This window comes from Artibeus jamaicensis, unplaced genomic scaffold (genome assembly GCF_021234435.1).
Source record: "Artibeus jamaicensis isolate MK-2021 breed Jamaican fruit bat unplaced genomic scaffold, CSHL_Jam_final contig_793, whole genome shotgun sequence".
Taxonomy (NCBI): Eukaryota; Metazoa; Chordata; class Mammalia; order Chiroptera; family Phyllostomidae; genus Artibeus; species Artibeus jamaicensis.
In genome coordinates, this window is record NW_026521975.1 from 1,787,691 (window position 1) to 1,808,358 (window position 20,668).

General features: G+C 40.6%; 1 protein-coding gene across 2 annotated transcripts in view; it reads right to left on the reverse strand.

Moving 5' to 3' along the window:
* Nucleotides 1-3,109: 3,109 nt before the first annotated feature.
* Nucleotides 3,110-20,668, reverse strand: part of B3GLCT (beta 3-glucosyltransferase) — a 128,123-nt gene continuing 110,564 nt past the window's right edge. Inside the window, exon 15 of one of the 2 annotated variants that reach the window (XM_053672856.1) lies at nt 3,110-4,604. In XM_053672856.1, the coding sequence (XP_053528831.1) occupies nt 4,437-4,604 (168 nt within the window). In that variant the 3' untranslated portion in view covers nt 3,110-4,436. The remainder of the gene's footprint in view (nt 4,605-20,668) is intronic. The other variant, XM_037129577.2, reaches the window with a different exon arrangement.

The following is a 20,668-nucleotide window of genomic DNA, read 5'->3' on the forward strand; positions in this document are numbered from 1 at the left end:
GATTCAAAACCCAGTTCTTAAGGTATGAACTGCATGGCGATCAATTCCCAAACAGCATCTCCAATTCACATGTAATAATATCTGTGTTAACACATCTTCAATGTCTAATTTTTATCCCTGAAAACTGTATTTACTGACTGGCCAGATTTTTTCTAAGTTCTCTAATCCCTCTCCAACATACTCTCCATGCTCTTGTTCTAGGCTGGACTAATGAATACATTTAAGAATTCAGAACTTCAGGAAAAGACCTTTTATTTGTAGTTAGAATTACATACTTCCAAAAAACAGACAAAATTCACAAAACACCTGAAAGTACCCCAAGGAGGTTCTCTGGTGTCAGGAGAAGGCACTGATTGTAACAGAGGAAGCACAACATACGTCTTCATGTACAGGGGCTGGTTCGATCCTATCAAATGAATATGCTGTCTTCTGAGTGTGATGATTGGTAAGCAGGCATAGGAAGACTGGAGGGTGTTCTCCACAAGGCTGGGAAGCCAGGCCCTCCAGGAGTATTATAACAGATATGTAAAGGTACAGATGATGGCAGCAAGGACAATGATGCTGAAGTCATCAGCCACAGCTTGACAGGATTTATAAATCAATAAAGTGCCTCTACCCAGCAGATCATCTTTTCTGACCCATTCCTTGGACAGAACACAAAATCTATTCAGAAAAAAAAGAAATGCAAAGTATTCATGTAACTGTACACAGTCTTTCAGGGCTCTGGGGAGTCTCCCCCATTGGCCAAAATGGCACAGGGGGAGGCACTTACACTGAACACACCAAGAGCTCACGAGATGAATGGACAGGGCCTCAGCACGGCAAAAAGTTAGAAAGCTGAATGGACACGACCCGAGCATGCCGAAAGCTAGAAGGATAATTGGATAGGAAAAAAGGGCCTGCCCTCCCTATGCTTCTAAGAACTGGGGGCTTAAGCAGGGATGGAAAATAGTCTTTGAGACAGGAGTTCCCCATTCTCCAAAATCTGGAGACCTGAATGAATCTCTTTCCTTTTGCACCAGCACCTGTCTCATGAATTCAGCTTTTGCTGTGGCAGGTGGCCGAACCTACGTTTTGGTTACACTCAGATGACACTGAAAACATACCAATACTGATATTTGCTGATTGGAAAAATGTACAGTCACATCATTCTGGAAAGGAGTGAAATCTAAGGTACAAGAAAAATACAGTTACAAAGCACACACATGGGTACTTTTGGTGGCTGTAAAACCTGTATTTGGCTATAAAGCACTACAAGCAAATTTAATGAATAACAATTTTTAATTAAAAAAAGAAAAGAAAGTATTTTTTTTGAGATAATATATTTATTTATTTATTTATTTTTTAATTAAATAAATTTATTTATTTTTTTTGAATTGTTTATGCTGTTACAGTTGTTCTATTCCCCCCTTCATTCCCCTCCACCCTGCCCCCCAACCCCCCCATTACCCCCCCTTTAGCTTATGTCCATGTGTCTCAAGTCCTTTAGGTTCTATATTTCCCATACTATTCTTGCCCCCCATCTATTTTCTATCTACTGTCTATGCTACTTGTTTTCTGTACCTTCTCTCCCCGTCTCCTCCTCCCACTCCCCTGTTGCTAACCCTCCTTGAGATCTTCATTTCTATGTTTCCACTCCTGATCTAGCTGTCCTTTTAGTTTGCTTTCGTTTTAGGTGTGGTTGTTAATAACTGTGAGCTTGTTGTCCTTTCACTGTTCATGTTTCTTTAACTTCTTTTTCTTAGATAAGTCCCTTTAACATTTCATATAATAAGGGCTTGGTGATGATGAACTCCTTGAATTTGGTCTTATCTGAGAAGCACCTTATCTGTCCTTCCGTTCTAAATGAAAGTTTTGCTGGGTAGAGCAATCTTGGTTGTAGGTCTTTAGTTTTCATGACTTGGAATATTTCTTTCCAGCCCCTTCTTGCCTGTAAGGTCTCTTTTGAGAAATCTGCTGACAGCCTGATGGGGACTCCTTTGTAGGTGATTGTCCCCTTAGCTCTTGCTGCTTCCAGGATTCTCTCCTTCGTTTTAATTTTGGCTAATGTAATTATGATATGCCTTGGTGTGTTTCTTCTTGAGTCCAACTTTTTTGGTACTCTCTGGGCTTCTTGGATTTCTTGGAAGTCTGTTTCCTTTGTCAGATTGGGGAAATTTTCTTTTATTATTTGTTCAAATAGTTTTTCCACTGGTGGTTGTGTCTTTCCCCCTTCTGGTACCCCTATAATTCGGATATTGGAGCATTTATAGATGTCCTGGAAGTTCCTAAGCTTCTCCTAATTTTTCTGAATTCTTATTTCTTCATTCCTTTCTGATTGATCATTTTTTTCTTCCTTCTGGTTCACTCCATTGAGTTGAGTCCCAGTTTTTTTTCATCTCTATGGGTTTCCTGTGGAATTCCATTCATTTCCCTTAATTTAGCCTTCATATGTTTCTCTAATTTGTGGCTATAGTCCACCAGATCTGTGAGGAAGCTGATGACCAGTGTTTTAAACTGTGCGTCTGAGAGATTTGCTATTTCTTCGTCACTTAGATTTATCTCCGGGACTTTGAGGTCCCCCTGCGACATTTTTGGTCTGTTCTGGCCCTTTAAGTGAGAGAAGCGGCGCCTTGGAGTCCCAGGTCGCTGGGTTGTGACGCTGTATGTGAGGGCGTGGTCAGAGCGGGGGAAAATGGGCCGCCGCGGGTCCCACCGCTCACTCCCTCACCCGCGCGTAACCGGGCACCCACAGTCAACTCGCTGCCGCCGCCTCCCCACTGACTCCTCCGTAGTCGCTCACCCGGTGGGCTGCTCACTAGGTCCAATCCTGGGTTTGGAACCCGTGCGACTGGATTCGCGCGTCTGGATTCCGCACCCGCGCCCGGGTCGATCGAGTTCTCCTTTGTAACTCCTCACCCGCCACCGGTCGGGCCGAAGAATTTGTTGTTTGCGGACTTCCGAAAAGTTCAGTTTTCCGTGTTCTGGTTGTGTTTTCTGATGCTAATATTTAGTTGTCCTTAAACTTGGTTGTGAGAGGAGGCAAGGCACATCCACCTTAAACCTCCATCTTGGCGGAAGTCCGAAAAGAAAGTATTTTGCTATACCAAAATTAGTTTAACCCATATCAAAATCAAATTTTATGCAAATACCTTTAGAAAACTGAATTATATAATTAAAGCATGAAATGACAGAGTACTTTTTATAAATAATGAATGTGTTAGATTACTATATGGTAAAGATATGGTTTGAAAATTAAAGCTGATTCAAAATATTTTGTTCAAATTTCACTCTTTAAGAAACTAGGGAAACTGCCAAATCACAGTGCCTTCCTTCCAATAGGCCCTACCAGAAGGAGTGTCCAACCTGCATCCCAACATAAAATCATAAATTTACTTAAAACCTTCGTTTTGCTCACCAGTTTTCATTAGTGTTTGTGTATTTAATGGGTGGCCCAAGACAACTCTTCTTCTAGTGTGGCCCAAAGATGTCAAAAGGCTGGACACCCCTGCTGAGGTTTCACAGCGCCCTAGTTGGGGGATCTATCCTCCGTCAAGAGAGGGTCATCAAGTAATAGTCAAAGAAAAGTAAGACCAAAACATCAGGTACAAATTAATTTAATGCACTTCCTGAGACTTACATAGAGCTCACTGACTTGAATAAAACAGGACAATTTTGTTTTAAATACTGAGCACACGATTTTCTGGCAGTATCCAGCACACTTTCCTATTACGATGAGGTAAAAAAAAGAGGGCTTCAGGGAGAAACAGAACACAGCGGAATTACTAACAACGTGAAAACCTCCCACAGAAGATTTCTTCTTTTTTTATGAGCTACAAATGGAAAAAGTGATAAAACATACCAATCCTATGTACAGGATACAGGGGATTTCATAGCTAGACTCTTAGGATGTTTTATGATTCGTCCCTAGGATGGCATTAATCTTCCCAGGGGACCAGAAAGTGATTTTCATCATCAGCAATACAGTAAAAAGGTTCGCACCACTGTGATACCCATGTCAGTCAATGTTCCTTGTCTCTCTCTTTCCCTCTGTCTCTCTCTATATAGAATGATAGTCACATCTCTCTGGTCTCATGCCCAACTGAAACCTCCATTAAAATGAAGAGAAGGACCATAAAGGAGACTTCTGGTGCCATTTATTTTCCGGTGACAGGAATAAAGCTGCTGTGCCACAGCTTGAAAAACACACAATAATTGTTGTGTGGTACAATACTGCAGAATGTAAAAGAAAGTATTCTTCCCAGAAAAAAAAGTTTCCCCTATGACTCCCTTTCCTCCCCCCTCAAAAAATACCATATACAGGATTTCCACAAAAAGTCAGGAAGCTTCCAAAGCCACACTGCTCATGCAAGTAGCATCACGACAGCACGAAGGACCAAGGCCACAATCTCGCCTTCTATTCCCTGCCCAGACTGTGCCCTCCAGGTCCCCAGGCCTTATAACTCTTCTTTAAAGTCTTCTTGTGTCTCTGGCCAGGATTTGTCTTCCTCACTGGGTGCCAACCATGTGACATAAACCTTCACTGGGTCAATGTTCCAGTGTTTGTGGAAGGATATGGGAACCTGGTGAGAAAGGTAGTCCTCAGGATAATCCACAGGTCGGGCCTGCAAGAAGAAAAGAGAATTATGTTCACTTGTTCATTGAGAACAATATTTCCCCAGAATAGCATGTGAATGTATGTAACAATTGTGTTCCTTCGATATTCGCTATCAGTTACTGGAATCCCAAGCAAGAAGGAAAATCTGTTCCATCAAAACAATACGCTCCCTCTCTGTAGGCTTTTAGCCTCTGCCCCTCTAGTTACTCTAATATCCCAAATGCATCACTTTTTGCTTCTATGTTCCAGTCATGCCTCTGGGAGATTCCTCAACCACAGGTAATAAATATAGAATAGGAGGCTTTCCAAGGTAAGTCATTTCAGTTTTTACTATGACTTCTGCAAAAAGGCAAAAAAATTATTTCTATTTCCCAGATCTGTCTAAAGGAACTGTAGCCACACTGGGCTGTGTGGGGTGGGCAGGGCCTTCTCAGGGCTCCTTCTGCCTGTGTCCCTCTGACATTTGGTCAGGAATGCCTGCGTTTTTCAGAGGTGCAAATGTGGGGCTAAGTGACTTACTCTCCTCCTACCTGAATATCTCTCCTGGCTCCAGAAGTGTGAATGGACATTTTTGTGTAGCCCAAAATGGTTTACAAGAGCCTAAGAAGTTATTGCATTATCATTTCAAAATTCTCTAAACTCAAGAAATGAAATTAAGCAAAATCGTACATAGCCTAGATCAAGATCTAGGCAGTCTACAGGGTTTGCGAGGAAACTGACACCAGATCCTATTTTGTTTGCTCTAAACAAAATATCCACCTTCTCCCAATGCTCATCTTGCTCATAAATTTATACAGCCTAACTGTGTTACATAGTCACTCACTGGGTTATCAATACTAAGAGTCTTGACTTTAGTTAAATTAGAAATGATACATTTTAAAAACAAGTCTTCTCTCGGCTAGTATTGTATTATATTCTGCTTAAATATTTGATGACTATTTAAACTCCTGAATGGTTCACAGAATATATTCATCAAAATTTTATTTCATCCAGTCCTTGAAACAACTTTGCAAGGTGATTGGATTATCAGGACTCATCCCTAATTAATAGATGAGGAAACCAGAGCTAACAGAAGTTGTGACTTCCCTGGGGTGGCATGACCAGCAAATGTCAGAATAGGGGTGAGAGCTGGTGCCCAGTCACTACTCCAGTGTCCTGCAGGACACATGAGCTGGTCCTCAGCACATAGGCCTGGCACGCTGACTGTTCTCTGGCCCCTGGCCTCCCTGGGAGGTGGTGTGCAGTTCCAACAGTGATACCTGTGAGAAAGACTTCGAAGTAAGGTACGGAGAGAACCTTTACCCTGGCCATTGTATTGCCCTTTAAAAAGTCTAAGCACTCATGGGTTTGAACACTTAAAAGAAAATTTAAAAGGAAAAGACAGTGAGACGGAGAATAAAAACATATTGGAGTAAAGTCTAATTGAGCTGGGGATGTTTTGATTACCAGCTAAGGGAGTTCATATACTCTGTGATGTTTACTAGCAATGCCCTCGGAGAGTTTGCTGGTGTGGAGGAAACCTGAGGAGACCGTACTCCCAATTCAGTTCTCAGATAAACACACAATGGCCCCAAAGAAAGAAAGAGAAGAGTGGGGGGAAAATCACTGCTTGTTTTTCACATTTAAAAATGAAAGGTTGGCCCTGACTGGTGTGGCTCAGTTGGTTGGGTGTCATCCCGCAGAGCAAAAGATTGCTGGTTCAGTCTCTGGTCAGGGAGTATGCCTGGCTTATGGGTTCAGCCTCCAGACAGATGTGTATGAGAGGCAACTGATTCATGATTCTCTCCCTCTCTTTCCCCCTCTCTAATAATAAATAAAGTCTTTTTAAAAAAGTTAACGGTTGAAGATACAAACATGTCAAACAGGAAAGAAGTAACTCCATAACATCTTTCCCTTTACTTATTTATTTATTGCAAAATCGAAAGTTTCACAGCTGTATTTATTTCTCCAATTTAATAAAAGAAAATAATTGTACTGATCGACCAACACCTGAAGTCTGAAGCCACCCCATCATCTTCCCCTCTGTCAATGTAAATTCCAGAAGTGGTAACTGCATTTCTGGAGCCAGGTATGCAAGGGAAGAGCTGGCCAAGCAAGCTTTCAAAGGTGCTAATTATGTCAATAAATGCGGCCACAGAAAAGAATAAGACAAAACTAGAAAAGTAAACTGCATCCAAAGAGGCATCTGTAACATCGTGAAGTCTATACAGCCTCTAATAATCACATCTCTGTGCCCAAAATGCCTGAAGGAAATCCCAAGTCGGCAGGGTCACCAGGAAGGCCCTAGTGCAACAGGGTGAAGCCAGGAGGGGCCCCAAACAGGGATCTGTAACGGGGTCTGGAAGAGCTCGGAGATGACTGGCTCCACACCACAGGGCCACACCTGCCTGGAGTGCTGGCTGCTGTGGCCAACAATGGGAGGAGTTGGAAATGGAGCTACAGAGGAAGATTGGTGCTGGGATTTAAACCCAGGTGTAGCAGCCATCTGGCATCTTGTTGGGACCGCACTGCTTTGGAACTGCCCGCTTTTCGCCATGTGGATGCTGCCAGGAGCCTGAATCAGAGAATTCTACTTCTTTCCTGAGATTCAGTACCCAGACTGGGCAGAGGGAGAGGGAAGGACTGTGTACACTTGTGGGTATTCTAAAGGACTTTAGTCTGTACAGCATTTAAATAAATAATAATTCCTTTCCTTTTCACCAAACTCTGGCATTGAGAGATGTCTTTCCTCTGGTGGCAGGCAAAGTGAACCTAGTGGGGGGAGGAATCACTGCAGAAAAAGGGGGTTCTTTATATCATTCACCCCACCCCCATCTGGTGAGTTTTTGGCGACCACAGAGGGACAATAATTGTCTGTGGCAGACCGACCCTCTCAGGTGCAGGAGAGTGAGACTTCAGAAGTTTCCCAGTCTCTCAGAATTTCTCTGCAGTCCTCCTGAGGGTGTCGGCCGCCAAATCACTCCCAGAAAGGTGAAAAGGAAACAAAACGGGAAATGGAGCAGAGAAGTGAAATGGTTTGGGTGAAAACTTGTGTCTGAACACCATTTTGAAATAATGGAATTGTGGATAATGGTTTGTTTAGCATGCTGCTTCCAAGTTGCCCCGGTCTACTCACTTACAGGTTTGGTGAGCCCAGGTAGCACTAAGGGAACCTGTACTCAGGTTTGGGAAGGAAGCAAACCCATAGGCTCTGTAAGCTGAGCCTGCCTGTATGTTGGAGATTGGACAGCAAGCCATGTGGGTGCACCACCTTTTTGGGTAAAATGGAGGATGAGCCACGTAAGTGCCCCACCATGGAGGATGGGTCATGCATGTGCATCGCCATCTTGGACAACCCAGCGTGCATGAGCGCTGCCATGATGGATGATGGGTCACCTGAAAGTGCTGCCATCTTGGAACTGGGCAAGGTGATGGGCTAAGGCTTCTCTTCAGATTATGGGCTATGTGTTACTGCTGTGTGGGCACTGCGCCAGTCAGGTTCTCTGTGCAACTGGTTCTGATAGGGAGGGCTCTGTTTTGAAGGTCACGAACTGGGGTCTAAGGGCAACCATCTGATTTATAGAGTGTTTGCAAGATCTAAGCTTCAAAAATCTGAAGGATGTCCCTGCGAGTCAAGGGACTTTTAGTGGGACATACCTGTAGTGCTAGGGACTTTTGGCTGCCAGATACTGAGTTTAAGTATAGTCCTTCCCAGTGTGAGAAAGGAACAGGGATTAAAAATGAATTATGGTTAAATCTGGACAGGTAAAACTATGTAGGAAAGGGTGTGAAAGTCTTAAACCTGGAGGAAACTGCTTAGTTTCTGGTTTTATAGGAACGTGGTTTCAATTTGGTTCTGTTTCTGATCAGAAATCCTCTGTACCTGAAGACCTAGTAAAGATCCCCAGTAACCGGTTGGGGAGAGAATGCCTTTGCCACTTGGGACCCAGGGAGGGTCATTTGGGGCTAATGAGTGTTTCAGCCTGAGGCAAAGGAGCATGTCTCTGCCAAGAGACTGGGAGTGAAAGAGCTCGTTTGTGCAGAGGCACCAGTGGATGCCCTGGTATAACAGACTGCCTCTGCCTGTGTACTGTTCTCATGGAGCTCTGTCTGTGTTTTGGATTTTGCTCTGTATCGGCTCTGAAAAGGAAATTGAGGATTCCAGGGAAGGTTAAAACTTGACATCCTGTAGGAAAGTGAACAAGGGAGAGTGTAAAATATGTAAATGAAAAAGGTATATGAAAGGGTATCAGAAGGAAAAGGATTTTCCTTCACATTTTGTATTTTTCTCCCTACCTGATCCCTCCAGAATTTGGCATTCTGAAATACTGAGTGATGACAAGGTTTCTTTGCATAAATCCATTAAGACCAGTCATTTGTGGTGGTTTGTTAACTGACATTTTGACTGGAATGTCACGCCTGAAGGAGGCACGTCTGGGTTCTGATCATCACCAGAAAGCCCTGAGGAACTGGGATTGACTTGCGAAGCTAGCAAAAGCCCACAAAAAAAAAGCCTGGTGCCTTGGTTGGTTGTGCCATTCATGGCAATCTTTCTAGGGGAGGAATGAAGGCTGCTTTCCTGAAATATGGCTAAAAAGGAACCTGTAGGCACAATGGCAGCCTCAAGAATTTGAGTGAAACAACTGGTTTCACTCAAAGTCAGATGGCAGATGTGTGGGTCTCCTTCTGTGCCCCAAGGAGGGGACTGAAAAGTCAACCTAAAGGTTCCTTGTGTGACTTCGAGCAAAGTAGACTTAAAGATCATAGGTGATCCAGGCTTCTCTCAGTGTGTTTACGCAAACAAACAGACAAAATTAAAAGCTGGACTCAGTGTAGTCCCTTTAATAACAATGAGGGTGATCTTAGGAAGAAAAACCATGGTTTAAGGAAAATTACAATGCTCAGTATTGGACATTAGAATGGCATGGATAACTGTCTTGAAAGTTTTTTATTTGAAAGTTAAAACTGGGTCACAAAGGACCTGTCAAATTGCCAATGTTAGATGTCATTGCAGCAAGGGCCTTGCAACAGAATGTATTCCAAAAAAACAGTCTCACAGGCACAGAGACTGGCTTGGTGATTTTTGTGTAAATTAACATGTGTTCTTCCTTCTGTTTTCATAAGGCATATGCCTAGAACCTCATTACCTGAGTGAATGGTTGTAATATAGGCCTCATTTAAGGAGCCCATTCTCATCATTGCTCCCTGAGACTCAACAGTTTAACTGAATTAAGTGGTTGGGTTGGTGAATGGTTCGGGTGGTCTGTGGGCTTCACTTTAGAACTGATTTTCCCATTTCTGACCCAAAGGCTTGGACATAAAGGGCCCAGAAATCTGAAAGGAGGGAAATCCTAATATATTTCCCTCAGCCTGAGTTCAGTATAGCGGGCCACAAGAGTTTGGGAGAGGTATAGCATGCCTTATACACCTTCTTCCAGATAAGCCATTCTTTACCTAAGTCCCTGCCTTTGTCATTTAGTGGTTTAATTGTGTTTCCAACACTCACCAAATCTGTCACCTCCAGAATATGATTAGGATACCAACTGTCCAGTAATGCCAGGCTTTGGACACCAAGCCTGCAACTTCCTGGTGACAGCCAACTGACCTGGATTTTGTAAGGTCCTTCCCCTTACAGGAAGGACTCCCTCCGTGCTGCCCCTTCCCTTTCAGGGCACCCTGACCCAAGGGTAGGTACGATAACATCCATGTCCAGCCGGAAGTAGTTACAAGATGGGACCTTTATCCATTGTCCTTTATATGATTATAAAGGAACTGTATATCTCAAAGGAGGGATTTGTAAACAGGGTAGGGCCGAGGGGGGTGGTCAGAAATAGGGATTTGTAATGGGGTCCAGAAGCACTTGGAGATGATTGGCTCCACACCACAGGGTCACACCTGCCCGGAGTGCTGGCAGCTGTGGCCAACTGTAGGGGGAGCCAGAAATGAGACTGCAGAGGAAGATTGGTGATGGGATTTAAACCCAGGGGCAGCAGCCATTTGGCATCTTGTTGGGACCTTGTGGCTTTGGAACTGCCCGCTTTTTTCCAAGTGGATGGCACTGGGAGCCCAAACCACAGACTTACTTCTTTCCTGAGATAAGGTACCCAGACTGGGCAGAGGGAGAAGGAAGAACTGTGTGCATTTGTGGGTATTCTAAAAAACTTTAGTCTGTATAAGTTTTAATTAAATAATAATCCTTTTCCTTTTCATCAATTTCTGGCATTGAGAGATGTCTTTCCTCTGGTGGTGGGCAAAGCGAACCTAGTGAGGGGGAGGAATCCCTGGAGAAAAACCAGGGGGGTGGTCTTTTATATTATTCAGCCATGCCCCCAGTCTGTTCTGTAACACTAGGAACAGATATGCAGAAAAAGACAGCTAAAACTGCACAAGGATGTATAAATTGGTCAAAATTAAAACCTATTTATCTGCAAAGGTTAAAGCATACTGAACAGTACAACAAATGGAGGTTAAAACTGTATTTCCTTAGACATACATACATTTTACAGCTGTATTGAGGTATCATTTGTATACACAAAACTCACACCGCTTGAAAATTTTTGGTAAATATCCACTTAGGCAAGCACAAATCCAGTTTAGAACAGGAAGTCACTATAGATCCAGGGAAGTCACTATAATTCCCTGGCAAACATTTGCAATCAATTCCTGCCCCCACTGGCAGACCCAGAAAACCTCTGATTTGCTTTTCCTCACAAACAACACACATTTCTGATCACACAACTTTCACGAGTCAGGAATCTGGGCACAACTTAGCTGGCAGCTTCACTTCAGTCTTGCAGAGATGCCAGCAAGGCTCTACGGTCTCATCTGAGGCTCAACTGAGAAAAAAAAGCCCCTTCCAGGCTCACTCGGTAGTCATGGTAGTATTCAGTTCCTTGTGGGCTGGTGGAGTAGCCTTACCTCTTTGCCACCAGAGAAGCTTGTTTTACCAAACCTTGCAAGCCAAGAAGGCCAGAGGGAGTATGCTAGGAAGAGAGAAGTCACAACCCTTTCTGACCTAACTACAAGAGATGTCCCATCACCTTTACCATACTCTACCCACACTAAAAAGGATTATATAAGGGAATTATACAAGGGTGTGGACACTAGCAGGAGGAGACCATTGAGAGCCATGTCATAAATTGCTTGCCATATGTATAACTTTTAAGAAACTGCCAGAATGCTTCCAAAGTGAGTGTCTTTTATATTCCCACTAGCAATAGAGGAGAGACAGTTCTCCACATCCTCATCAACACTTGGTATAATCTGTCTTTCTGCTTAGCCATTCTAGGAGACATGGCAGTGCCTCATACAGATTTGTGTTTGCACTGCCCTAAAAACTGATAATGTTGAACATTTTTTCATGTGCTTGTTTGCCATTCATGCGTCTTCTTTAGTGAACTGTGTATTAAAATCTTTTGCCCATTTTAAAGGGAACAATGTCCCTTGCTCAGCTCTCAGCCAGCTTTCAGTTACTTCATCTGCTTCCCACAAGCAAATTGGGCCCTTCTTGTGCTGATTCCCAGGAGGGTGAGTTTGTGTACATTCTAGGACCCAGTAGGTCTCTCCAAGAGTTCTCCTATGAGGCTGGGAGTCTCTCCTGCTGCCACAATTCCCACAGGTTTTTCCAGCCAAAGATTCTGAGGCTTTACTTCCCCTTGCTGGAACCCTGGATCGTGTGATCTGTCTCGATCCCCAGTTGTTCCTCTTGGTTTATCCACATGTGAATGTGGGACAACCCCACCCTCCAACTGCCGCCTTGCCACCCATCCGCTCTGACCCAGCTGCCCATCTCTGGCCATCCTACCAGTCTGAATGAATTTTTCTTCTTTAACTCCTTGGTTGTCAGACTTCCATAGTTAAATTTTCTGATGGGTCTGATTATTCTTTTTAAATTTGTTGTTGTTCTTCTTTTGGTTATGGAAGAAGGCAAAGTCCATCTACCTACACCTCCATCTTGGTTGGAAGTTCAGAAGTATATAGCTGTAGTATTGATATTTTGTACTATGATCAATTTTGAGTTCATTTTTTTGCATATGGTTGTGAGGTTCTGCATTTGTGGATATATATTTCTCCAGCACCATTTGTTGCTTTGGCATCTTTACCATACATGGGAGGGTTTATTTCTAGAATCTCTATCCTGTTCCATTGTTTACCTGTACACTGATTTCATATTGTCTTGATGTGATAGTAAGTTTTGAAAACTTGTAAGTGTAAATCCTCGCATTTTTATCTTTTTTTCTTAGCTTTTGAGAAAAGTACTTTTCATGCCCATTCTCAAGGTTATGGAAAACTTCTTCCCTTAGTTGCCCAGATACCTGGATAAGGAAGGCAGACTGCCTGCCTTTACCCTTCATCTGGCATAATTAAAACACAAAAGGACTTAACCATGCCTGATATCATTTAGAAAGCAGGGAATATAGGGAGGACTGGAGTCAGTTGGAAGGCAAAAAGTGAAGGGTGGATCTAGAATTATCTGTGAAGCAGGGAATGGTGGGGTGTTAACTTCTTCTGGAAAGCTGGGAGATGTGGGTAAGAGAGAAGCAAGGCTGCTATCAGTTGACAATGTGGAGAGGTGGGGAAGGCTGGTATTTAAGTTTATATTTGAATGTGATATAAGAGAGTATTCAGTTTCTGTTGATTATGTATATTTTGTTTTTCCAGGATGAGCTGTTGAAAAGTCTATCAACTCTGCAGTGTATATCTTTACATTCTCTGCCATACATTACTTGTTCATGTAACAGGGTTTAACCCTGGGCACTCTATATTGTTCCATTGTTTTAAGTGTTTGTTCTGTGCCAATACCTTTCTGTTTTGATTACTTTAGCTTTATACTATTATTTGAAAATATGTAGAGTGATATCTGTAACTTTGTTTTTTTTATTGTTGTTCAATTAGTTTTCTGCCCCTTCCCCCAATCCCAACCCACCCCCTCACCTCCCCACCATTTCCACTACCCCCTTGATATCTTTTACGTGTCCTTTATACTTGTTCCTCCAAACCCTTCACGCGTTTTCCCTGAAATTCCTTCCCCTCTGGTCACTGTCAGTCTGTTTCCAATTTCAGTATCTTTGGATATATTTTGTTTGCTTGTTTTGTTGATTGGGTTCCTGTTAAAAATGAGATCATATATTATTTGTCTTTCACCACCTGGCCTATTTAACTTAGCATAATGCTTTCCAGTTCGATTCATGCTGTTGCAAAGGGTAGAAGCTCCTTCTTTCTTTCTGCTGCATTGAATTCCATTTTGTAAATGTACCAGAGTTTTTTGATCCATTCATTTACTGACGGGCAGCCAGGTTGCTTCCAGCACTTGGCTATTGTAAATTGTGCCAGTATGAACATTTGGGTGCATAGGTTCTTTTGGATTGGTGTTTCAGGATTCATAGGATATAATCCTAGCAGTGGAATTCCAGGGTCAAAAGGCAGATCCATGTTTAGTTTTCTAAAGAAACTACATACTGTTTTCCACAGTGGCTGCACCAGCATGCAATCCCAATATTGCACTAGGACTCCCTTTTCTTCACAACCTCTCCAACATTTGTGGTTTGTTGCTTTGTTTATGATGGCCATCCTGACTGGCATGAGATGGTACCTCATTGTGGTTTTAATTTGCATCTCTCTGAAAGCTAGCAATATTGAGCATCTTTTCATGTGTCTGTGGATCATATGCATGTCCTCCTTGGAGAAGTTTCTATTGAAGTCCTTTGCCCAATTTTTACTTGAGTTGCTTGTCTTCTTAGAGTGGAATTGTGTGAATTCTTTATATATTTTGGAGATTAAACACTTGTCTGAGGTATCACTGCCAAATATGTTTTCCCATACAGTTGGTTCTCTTTTTATTTTAATACTGTTTTCTTTTGCCGTGCAAAAGCTTTTTATTTTGATGAGATCCCATTTGTTTATTCTTCTCTTCATGTCCCTTGCTCTAGGGCACATATTAGTGAAAATTTGCTGTGTGAAATATCTGAGATTTTCCTGCCTATGTTCTCCTCTAGAAATTAATGGTGTAATAACTTGTATTTAAATGTTTTATCTACCTTAAATGCATTTTTGTGTATGGTGTAAGTTAGTGCTCAAGTTTTATTTCTTTGTATGTAACTGTCCAGATCTCCCAACACCATTTCTTGAAGAGATTATTTACACACCATTTTATGCTGCTGCCCTTTGTCAAAAATTAATTGACTGTAGTGACTTGGGTTCATTTCTGGGCTCTCTGTTCTGTTCCATCTGTCTGTTTTTATGCCAGTAACAGGCTGTTTTGATTACAGTGGGGTAGTAATACAGTTTGGTATCAGGTACTGTGATGCCTCCTACTTTGCTCTTCTTTATCAAAATTGCAGCAGGTAGTCGAGGTTGTTTATGGCTCCATAAAAAATTTTGAAGTATTTGTTCTATATCTCTGAAATATGCCCTTGACACTTTGATAGGTATTGTATTGAATGTATAAATTGCTTTGGGTACTATGGACATTTTGATGATGTTAATTCTTTCAGTCCATGAGCACTATACATGTTTCCATTTGTGTCTTTTTAAATTTTTTTCTTCAGTGTTGTGTAGATTTCTGAGTACAGGTATTTTCTCTCCTTGATTAAATTTATTCCTAGGTAGTTTATTTTTCTTGTTCCTATATCAAATGGTTTTTCTGATTTCTGTTTCTGATGTTTCATTGTTGGTATACAGAAATGTGTTTGATGTCTGGCTATTGGCTTTGTATCCTGCTGTTTGCCAAATTCATTTATTAGGTCCAGTAGTTTTTTGGTTAATTCTATAGGACTTTCTATGTACACTATCATGTCATCTGGAAACAATGACAGTTTTGTTTCCTCCTTTCCAATTTGGATGCTTTCTATTTCCTTTTCTTTTCTGATTGCTGTGGCTAAAGTTTCTAATACTATGTTGAATAGAAGTGGTGAAGGTGGACAAGCTTGTATTGATCCTGATCTTAGAGGAAAACCTTTTAGCTTTTGCTTATTGAGTATGAAGTTGGCTGTAGGTCTCCCATATATGGCCTTTATTATGTGGGGGAACGTTCCCTCTATTGCCAATTTGCTGAGTGTTTTTATCATAAGTGAGTGCTGTACCTTTTCAAATGCTTTTCCACATCTATTGATATGATCATGTGATTTTTGCCTTTGCTTTTGTTTATGTGATGTATTACATTTACTGATTTGCAAATATTGTACCATCCTTGCATCCCTAGAATGAATCCCATGTGGTCATGGTGTATGATCTTTTAAATTTGTTGTTGGATAAAGTTTGATAATATTTTGTTGAGGATTTTGGTGTCTATGTTAATCAGTGATATTGGCCTGAATCAGTGATATTGGCCTGAAGTTTTCTTTCCTTGTGTCTTTATCTGCTTTTGAGATTAGGATGATGCTGGCATAAAAAGTGCTTGGGAGTATTCCATCTTCTTGGATTTTTTGGAATAGTCTGTGAAGGACAGAGGTCAGTTCTTCCTTCAATGCTTTGTAGAATTTCCTGTGAAACTGTCTCCTCCAGGGCTTTTGTGTGTTGAGATTTTTTGGATTATTGCTTCAATTTTGTCAGCTGTTATTGGCCTGTTCAGGTTTTCTGCATCTTCTTCATTTAGTTTTGGAATACAATATTTTTCTAGAAATTTGTCCATTTCACCTGTGTTTTCAAATTTCTTGGCATACAGGTCTTTGTAGTAATTTCTTACAATACTTTGTATTTCCTTAGTATCAGTGATAATCTCTCCTCTTTCATTTCTGATTGTGTTTATTTGGGTCCTCTCTTTTTCATGATCGGCCTGCTTCAAGGCTTGTCGATTTTGCTTATCTTTTCAAAGAACAAGCTCCTGTATTTATTGATCCTTAGAATTGTTCTTTTAGTCTCTGCAACCTTTAATTCTGCTCTGATCTTGGTTATTTCCTTCATTCTACTTGCTCTGAGCTGTCTTTGTTGTTGTTCCTCGAGTTCTTATAAGCATAGGGTTAGGTTGTTTATTTGAAATGTTTCTAAATTTTTTGGGCAGCCCTGTATTGCTATAAACTTCCCTCTCATGACTGCCTTCACTGTGTCCCAGAAGTTTTGGGCTGTTGTGAGTTCATTTTCATTTGTCTCCAGAAAGTTTTTGATTTCTTCCCTAATTTCATTCTTGACCCATTCACTGTTTACTAGCATGCTATTCAATCTCCACGATTTTGAGTGTTTTGGGGTTTTTTTCCTTGAGGTTGGTTTGTAGTTTCATTCCCTTCGGATCAGAGAAAATCCTTGATATTATTTCAATTTTCTTGGATTGGTTGAGGCTTGTTTTGTGTACTATCATGTGGTCTATCTTTGAAAATGTTCCATGTGCATTTGAAAAGAATGTGTATCTACTAATATATATATATGGATAAATATATAGATATATATATAATAAAATTATATATATATATATATATATATATATATATATATATATCACAAAATATCTCACTTAAGCCCATTTCATCTAGGGCATTGTTCAATGCCACAATATTTGTTGATATTTTGTTTGGAAGATTTCCATTTTTGACAGTGGGGTGTTAAAATCCCCTAATATAGCTGTGTGGCAGTCAATATCTTTCTTGAGGTCTTCCAAGATTTTCTTTATGTATTTGGATGCTCCTAGGTTGCATGCATATATACTTACAATATTTATGTCTTGGTGGATTCTTCCCTTCAGTATTATGAAGTGACATTCTGGATCTCTTTTTATGGCCCTTGTTTTGAAGTCTATTTTGTCTGATATAAGTATTGCTATCCCAGCTTTTTCCCCTGTTTGCTTGGAAAATTTGTTTTCAGCCCTTCACTTTCAGTCTGTGTATTTCTTTTGTCCTGAGGTGGGTCTCTTGTAGGCTGCATGTGTGTAAGTCATGCTTTCTTATTTATTCAGCTATTCTGTCTTTTGATTGGAGAACTGAATCCACTTGTTTAAGGTTATTATTGATACGTACTTATTCATTGCTATTTTTTCATACCTGTGTTTCTTTTTTTCTGTCTGTCTCTCTCTATCTTTTCCTACCTTTCCTTAAAGCAGACCCTTTAGCATCACTTGCAGAGTTGGTTTGGTGGAAGTGTATTCTCTAAGACTTCTTTTGCCTGGGAAGCTCCTTATTTTGCCTTCTATCTTGATTGAGAGCCTTGCTGGGTAAAGTAGCCTTGGTTGCAGGCCTCTTGTTCTCATTACTTGTAATATTTCTTGCCATTCTCATCTGGCTTGGAGTATTTCCATTGAGAATTCGGCTGCTAACCTTATTTGGGCTCCATTGTACATTACTTCTTGTTTCTCCTTTACTGCCTTTAAGATTCTCTCTTTGTCTTGGAATTTTGCCAAGACAAAGATTTAATTATGATGTGTGTTGAAGTGGGTGTCTTTGGGTTCCTCTGGATTGGGACTCTGTGTTTCCTGGATTTGTGTGACTTTTTCTCTCATCAAATTAGGGAAGTTTCCCATCATTACTTTTTCAAACAGGTTTTCTATCCCTTGCTCTTCCCCTTGTCCTTCTGGTATCCCTATTATATGGATATTATTACGTTTCACATTGTCCTGCATTTCCCTTAACCCCTCTTCATTCTTTCTGAGCCTCATTTCCTTTTCTTGCTCTTTCTGGGTGTTTTTTTCTACTTTGTCCTCCAGTTCATTGTTCCAATCTTCTACTTCATCAGTCCTGCTTTTGATTCCTTCCACTGTGTTCTTCAGTTCAGAACTTGTATTCTTCATTTCTGACTGACTCTTGTTGATAGTTTCTATTTCCTTTTTCATGTTAATGTAGTTTGCAGTGAGTTCATTGTAGTTTCCCTGTAGTTTGTGGTAATTCTCTGTGAGCTCACTGAACTTCCTTATAACCACTGCTTTGAACTCCATATATGATAGTTGAGTTGCCTCTATTTTGTTTAGCATTCTTTCTGAGGCTTTCTCCTTTCCTTTCATTTGGGTATTTTTTTTTCTTTGTCTTCCCATTGTTTGCAAGATTCCTCTTGTTAGCCTCTGCTTCTTAAATTGATCTATTCTGACTCCCTGGGTTTATGGTGTGGACTTCTATGGTAGAAGTCCTGTGAGATTCAGTGGTGCAGTCTCCTAAATCTCCTGACCTCGCTGGACTTGGGCTGTCATTTATGTTGACTCTCTGTATGTCTTTGGATTTTGATTGTTGTTGGGTCTTTCTTGGTTTGGTCCTTCTGTCCAGCTGGTTAACTGAGGATCACTCCATCTCCATGTCTTGTATTCTGTTGTGCAGGTGTGGTTAGGTTGTGTTGAAGCTGATTCTTCTGTGTGTACAAGGTTTTGAGGCTTCTTTCTCACTCCTGTTCAGTTGTTTATTGTGTGTAATTTATCCACCATTTAGTTGTATTTCCAGATAGATTCTGAATTGATGTTAGTGTGGCTTCCACTCCCTTATTCACCTTCTTCTGTTGTTATCTGTTGGTGGTTCCTTTGTTGGGGGGTTTCCTCTTCCAGCAGGTGTACTAGTGTTCACCACTCCCACCTTGCAAGTTCTCTGGAGTAGCAACATGAAATCTTTCTCACTGTCTCTGTTGTTGGAATGACCTGTGTTTGGGTCTAACCTTGATCTCCTTTCTAAAAATTGCTTTGTATTTCCATACATGTTGTAGAATTAGATTGTCAATTTTTATAAAGTCTGCTATAATTTTGATATGAATTGCACTGAATCTTTAGATTAATTTGAGGAGTGTAAGGAAAGAACATTTCCTGGAAGTTCTATTTTCATGAAAAGAAAAAAGGCTTAGTCCATCAGAAACACCTCATATGCCATGAGAATAAAATTTGTAGTTATTTGTCTAGTTAATTGCTCTGACCCCAAATGAGAGCAAAACTTGCCTTACCTCTTGGAGAATGACAATGGTTACATCCCTCAACTAGTCCCTAGATGCTAGGAAGACATGAACACTATGACCCTAGGGATACACTTACATATTAAGGAGAAATGAGGTCCCTGGATTTTCTTAGCCTACTAAAAGGCTGAAGTGAGAAGGGGAAAGGGACAGCAGACGCTTTCACCTTTATAAGCAGAGAAAATAATTTTCCTTGTCCTTCACCTACAGGTATCTGGCTACTTGCATAGGACAATTGAACTGGCTATCATTATATTGCCCTAGAGAAAAAAATCAGGTCAAAAGGGGATGGGGGAGAAGGGTCAGGATGTGCTTATTATTTAATGTGAAGAATTTAATTTAAAAATCTATCTGTGATCCAGAAAATTTTAATGTGGACACTTAGATATAAGAAATAGTGAATTTTAAATAAATAAAATGAATTGATAAAACAAATTTAAAATGAATTTAAAGAATCAACTAAAAATTTCCATCATACCAATATTGAGTCTTTCAGTCCATAAATGTCTCTTTACATTTTTTCTTCACTGATATATACATACAAACAAATGTACACTCTTTTATATTTTTCCTCATATTAACCCTTTCCAGTATTCTGCATTCCTTCTGATATATTCCAATTACCATGTGGTGTCATTTCCTTTGAGCCCAAAGGAAATGTCTACTAGAAAAAAATTCTCTCATATTTTGTTTATCTGGGAATATCTTTATTCCGCTTCCATTTTAGAAGGTGAGTTCTACTGGATATAGAGTCATTGATTGATTACAACTTTTGTTTTTTCCTTTAGGTTTTTTTATTATTTCTAATGAAAAATCAGCCAATAATTTTAGTTCCATTTCCCTTTTCATTAGGTTTTTTTGATGATTTTACAATTTTCACTTCTTCACTGTCTTTCGAGAGTTTGACTATAACATGTCCATGTGTGATTCTTTTTTTATTAAATACTTTTGAATATTATTGTTGTTCAATTACAGTTTTCTGCCCTTTCCCCTAACCCCTAACCACCACTCAGCCTTTCCCACCCCCTCGCCTGTTTCTACTCCTCCACTTTTTTGTCCATGTGTCATTTATAGTTGTCCCAGTAAAATCTTCACCCTTTTCCCACCATTATCCACTCCCATATCCCTTCTGGTTGCTGTCAGTTTGTTCTTAATTTCAATGTCTCTGGTTATATTTTGCTTGCTTGTTTGCTTTGTTGATGAGGTTCTGGTTAAAGGTGAGATCATATGGTATTTGTCTTTTATTGC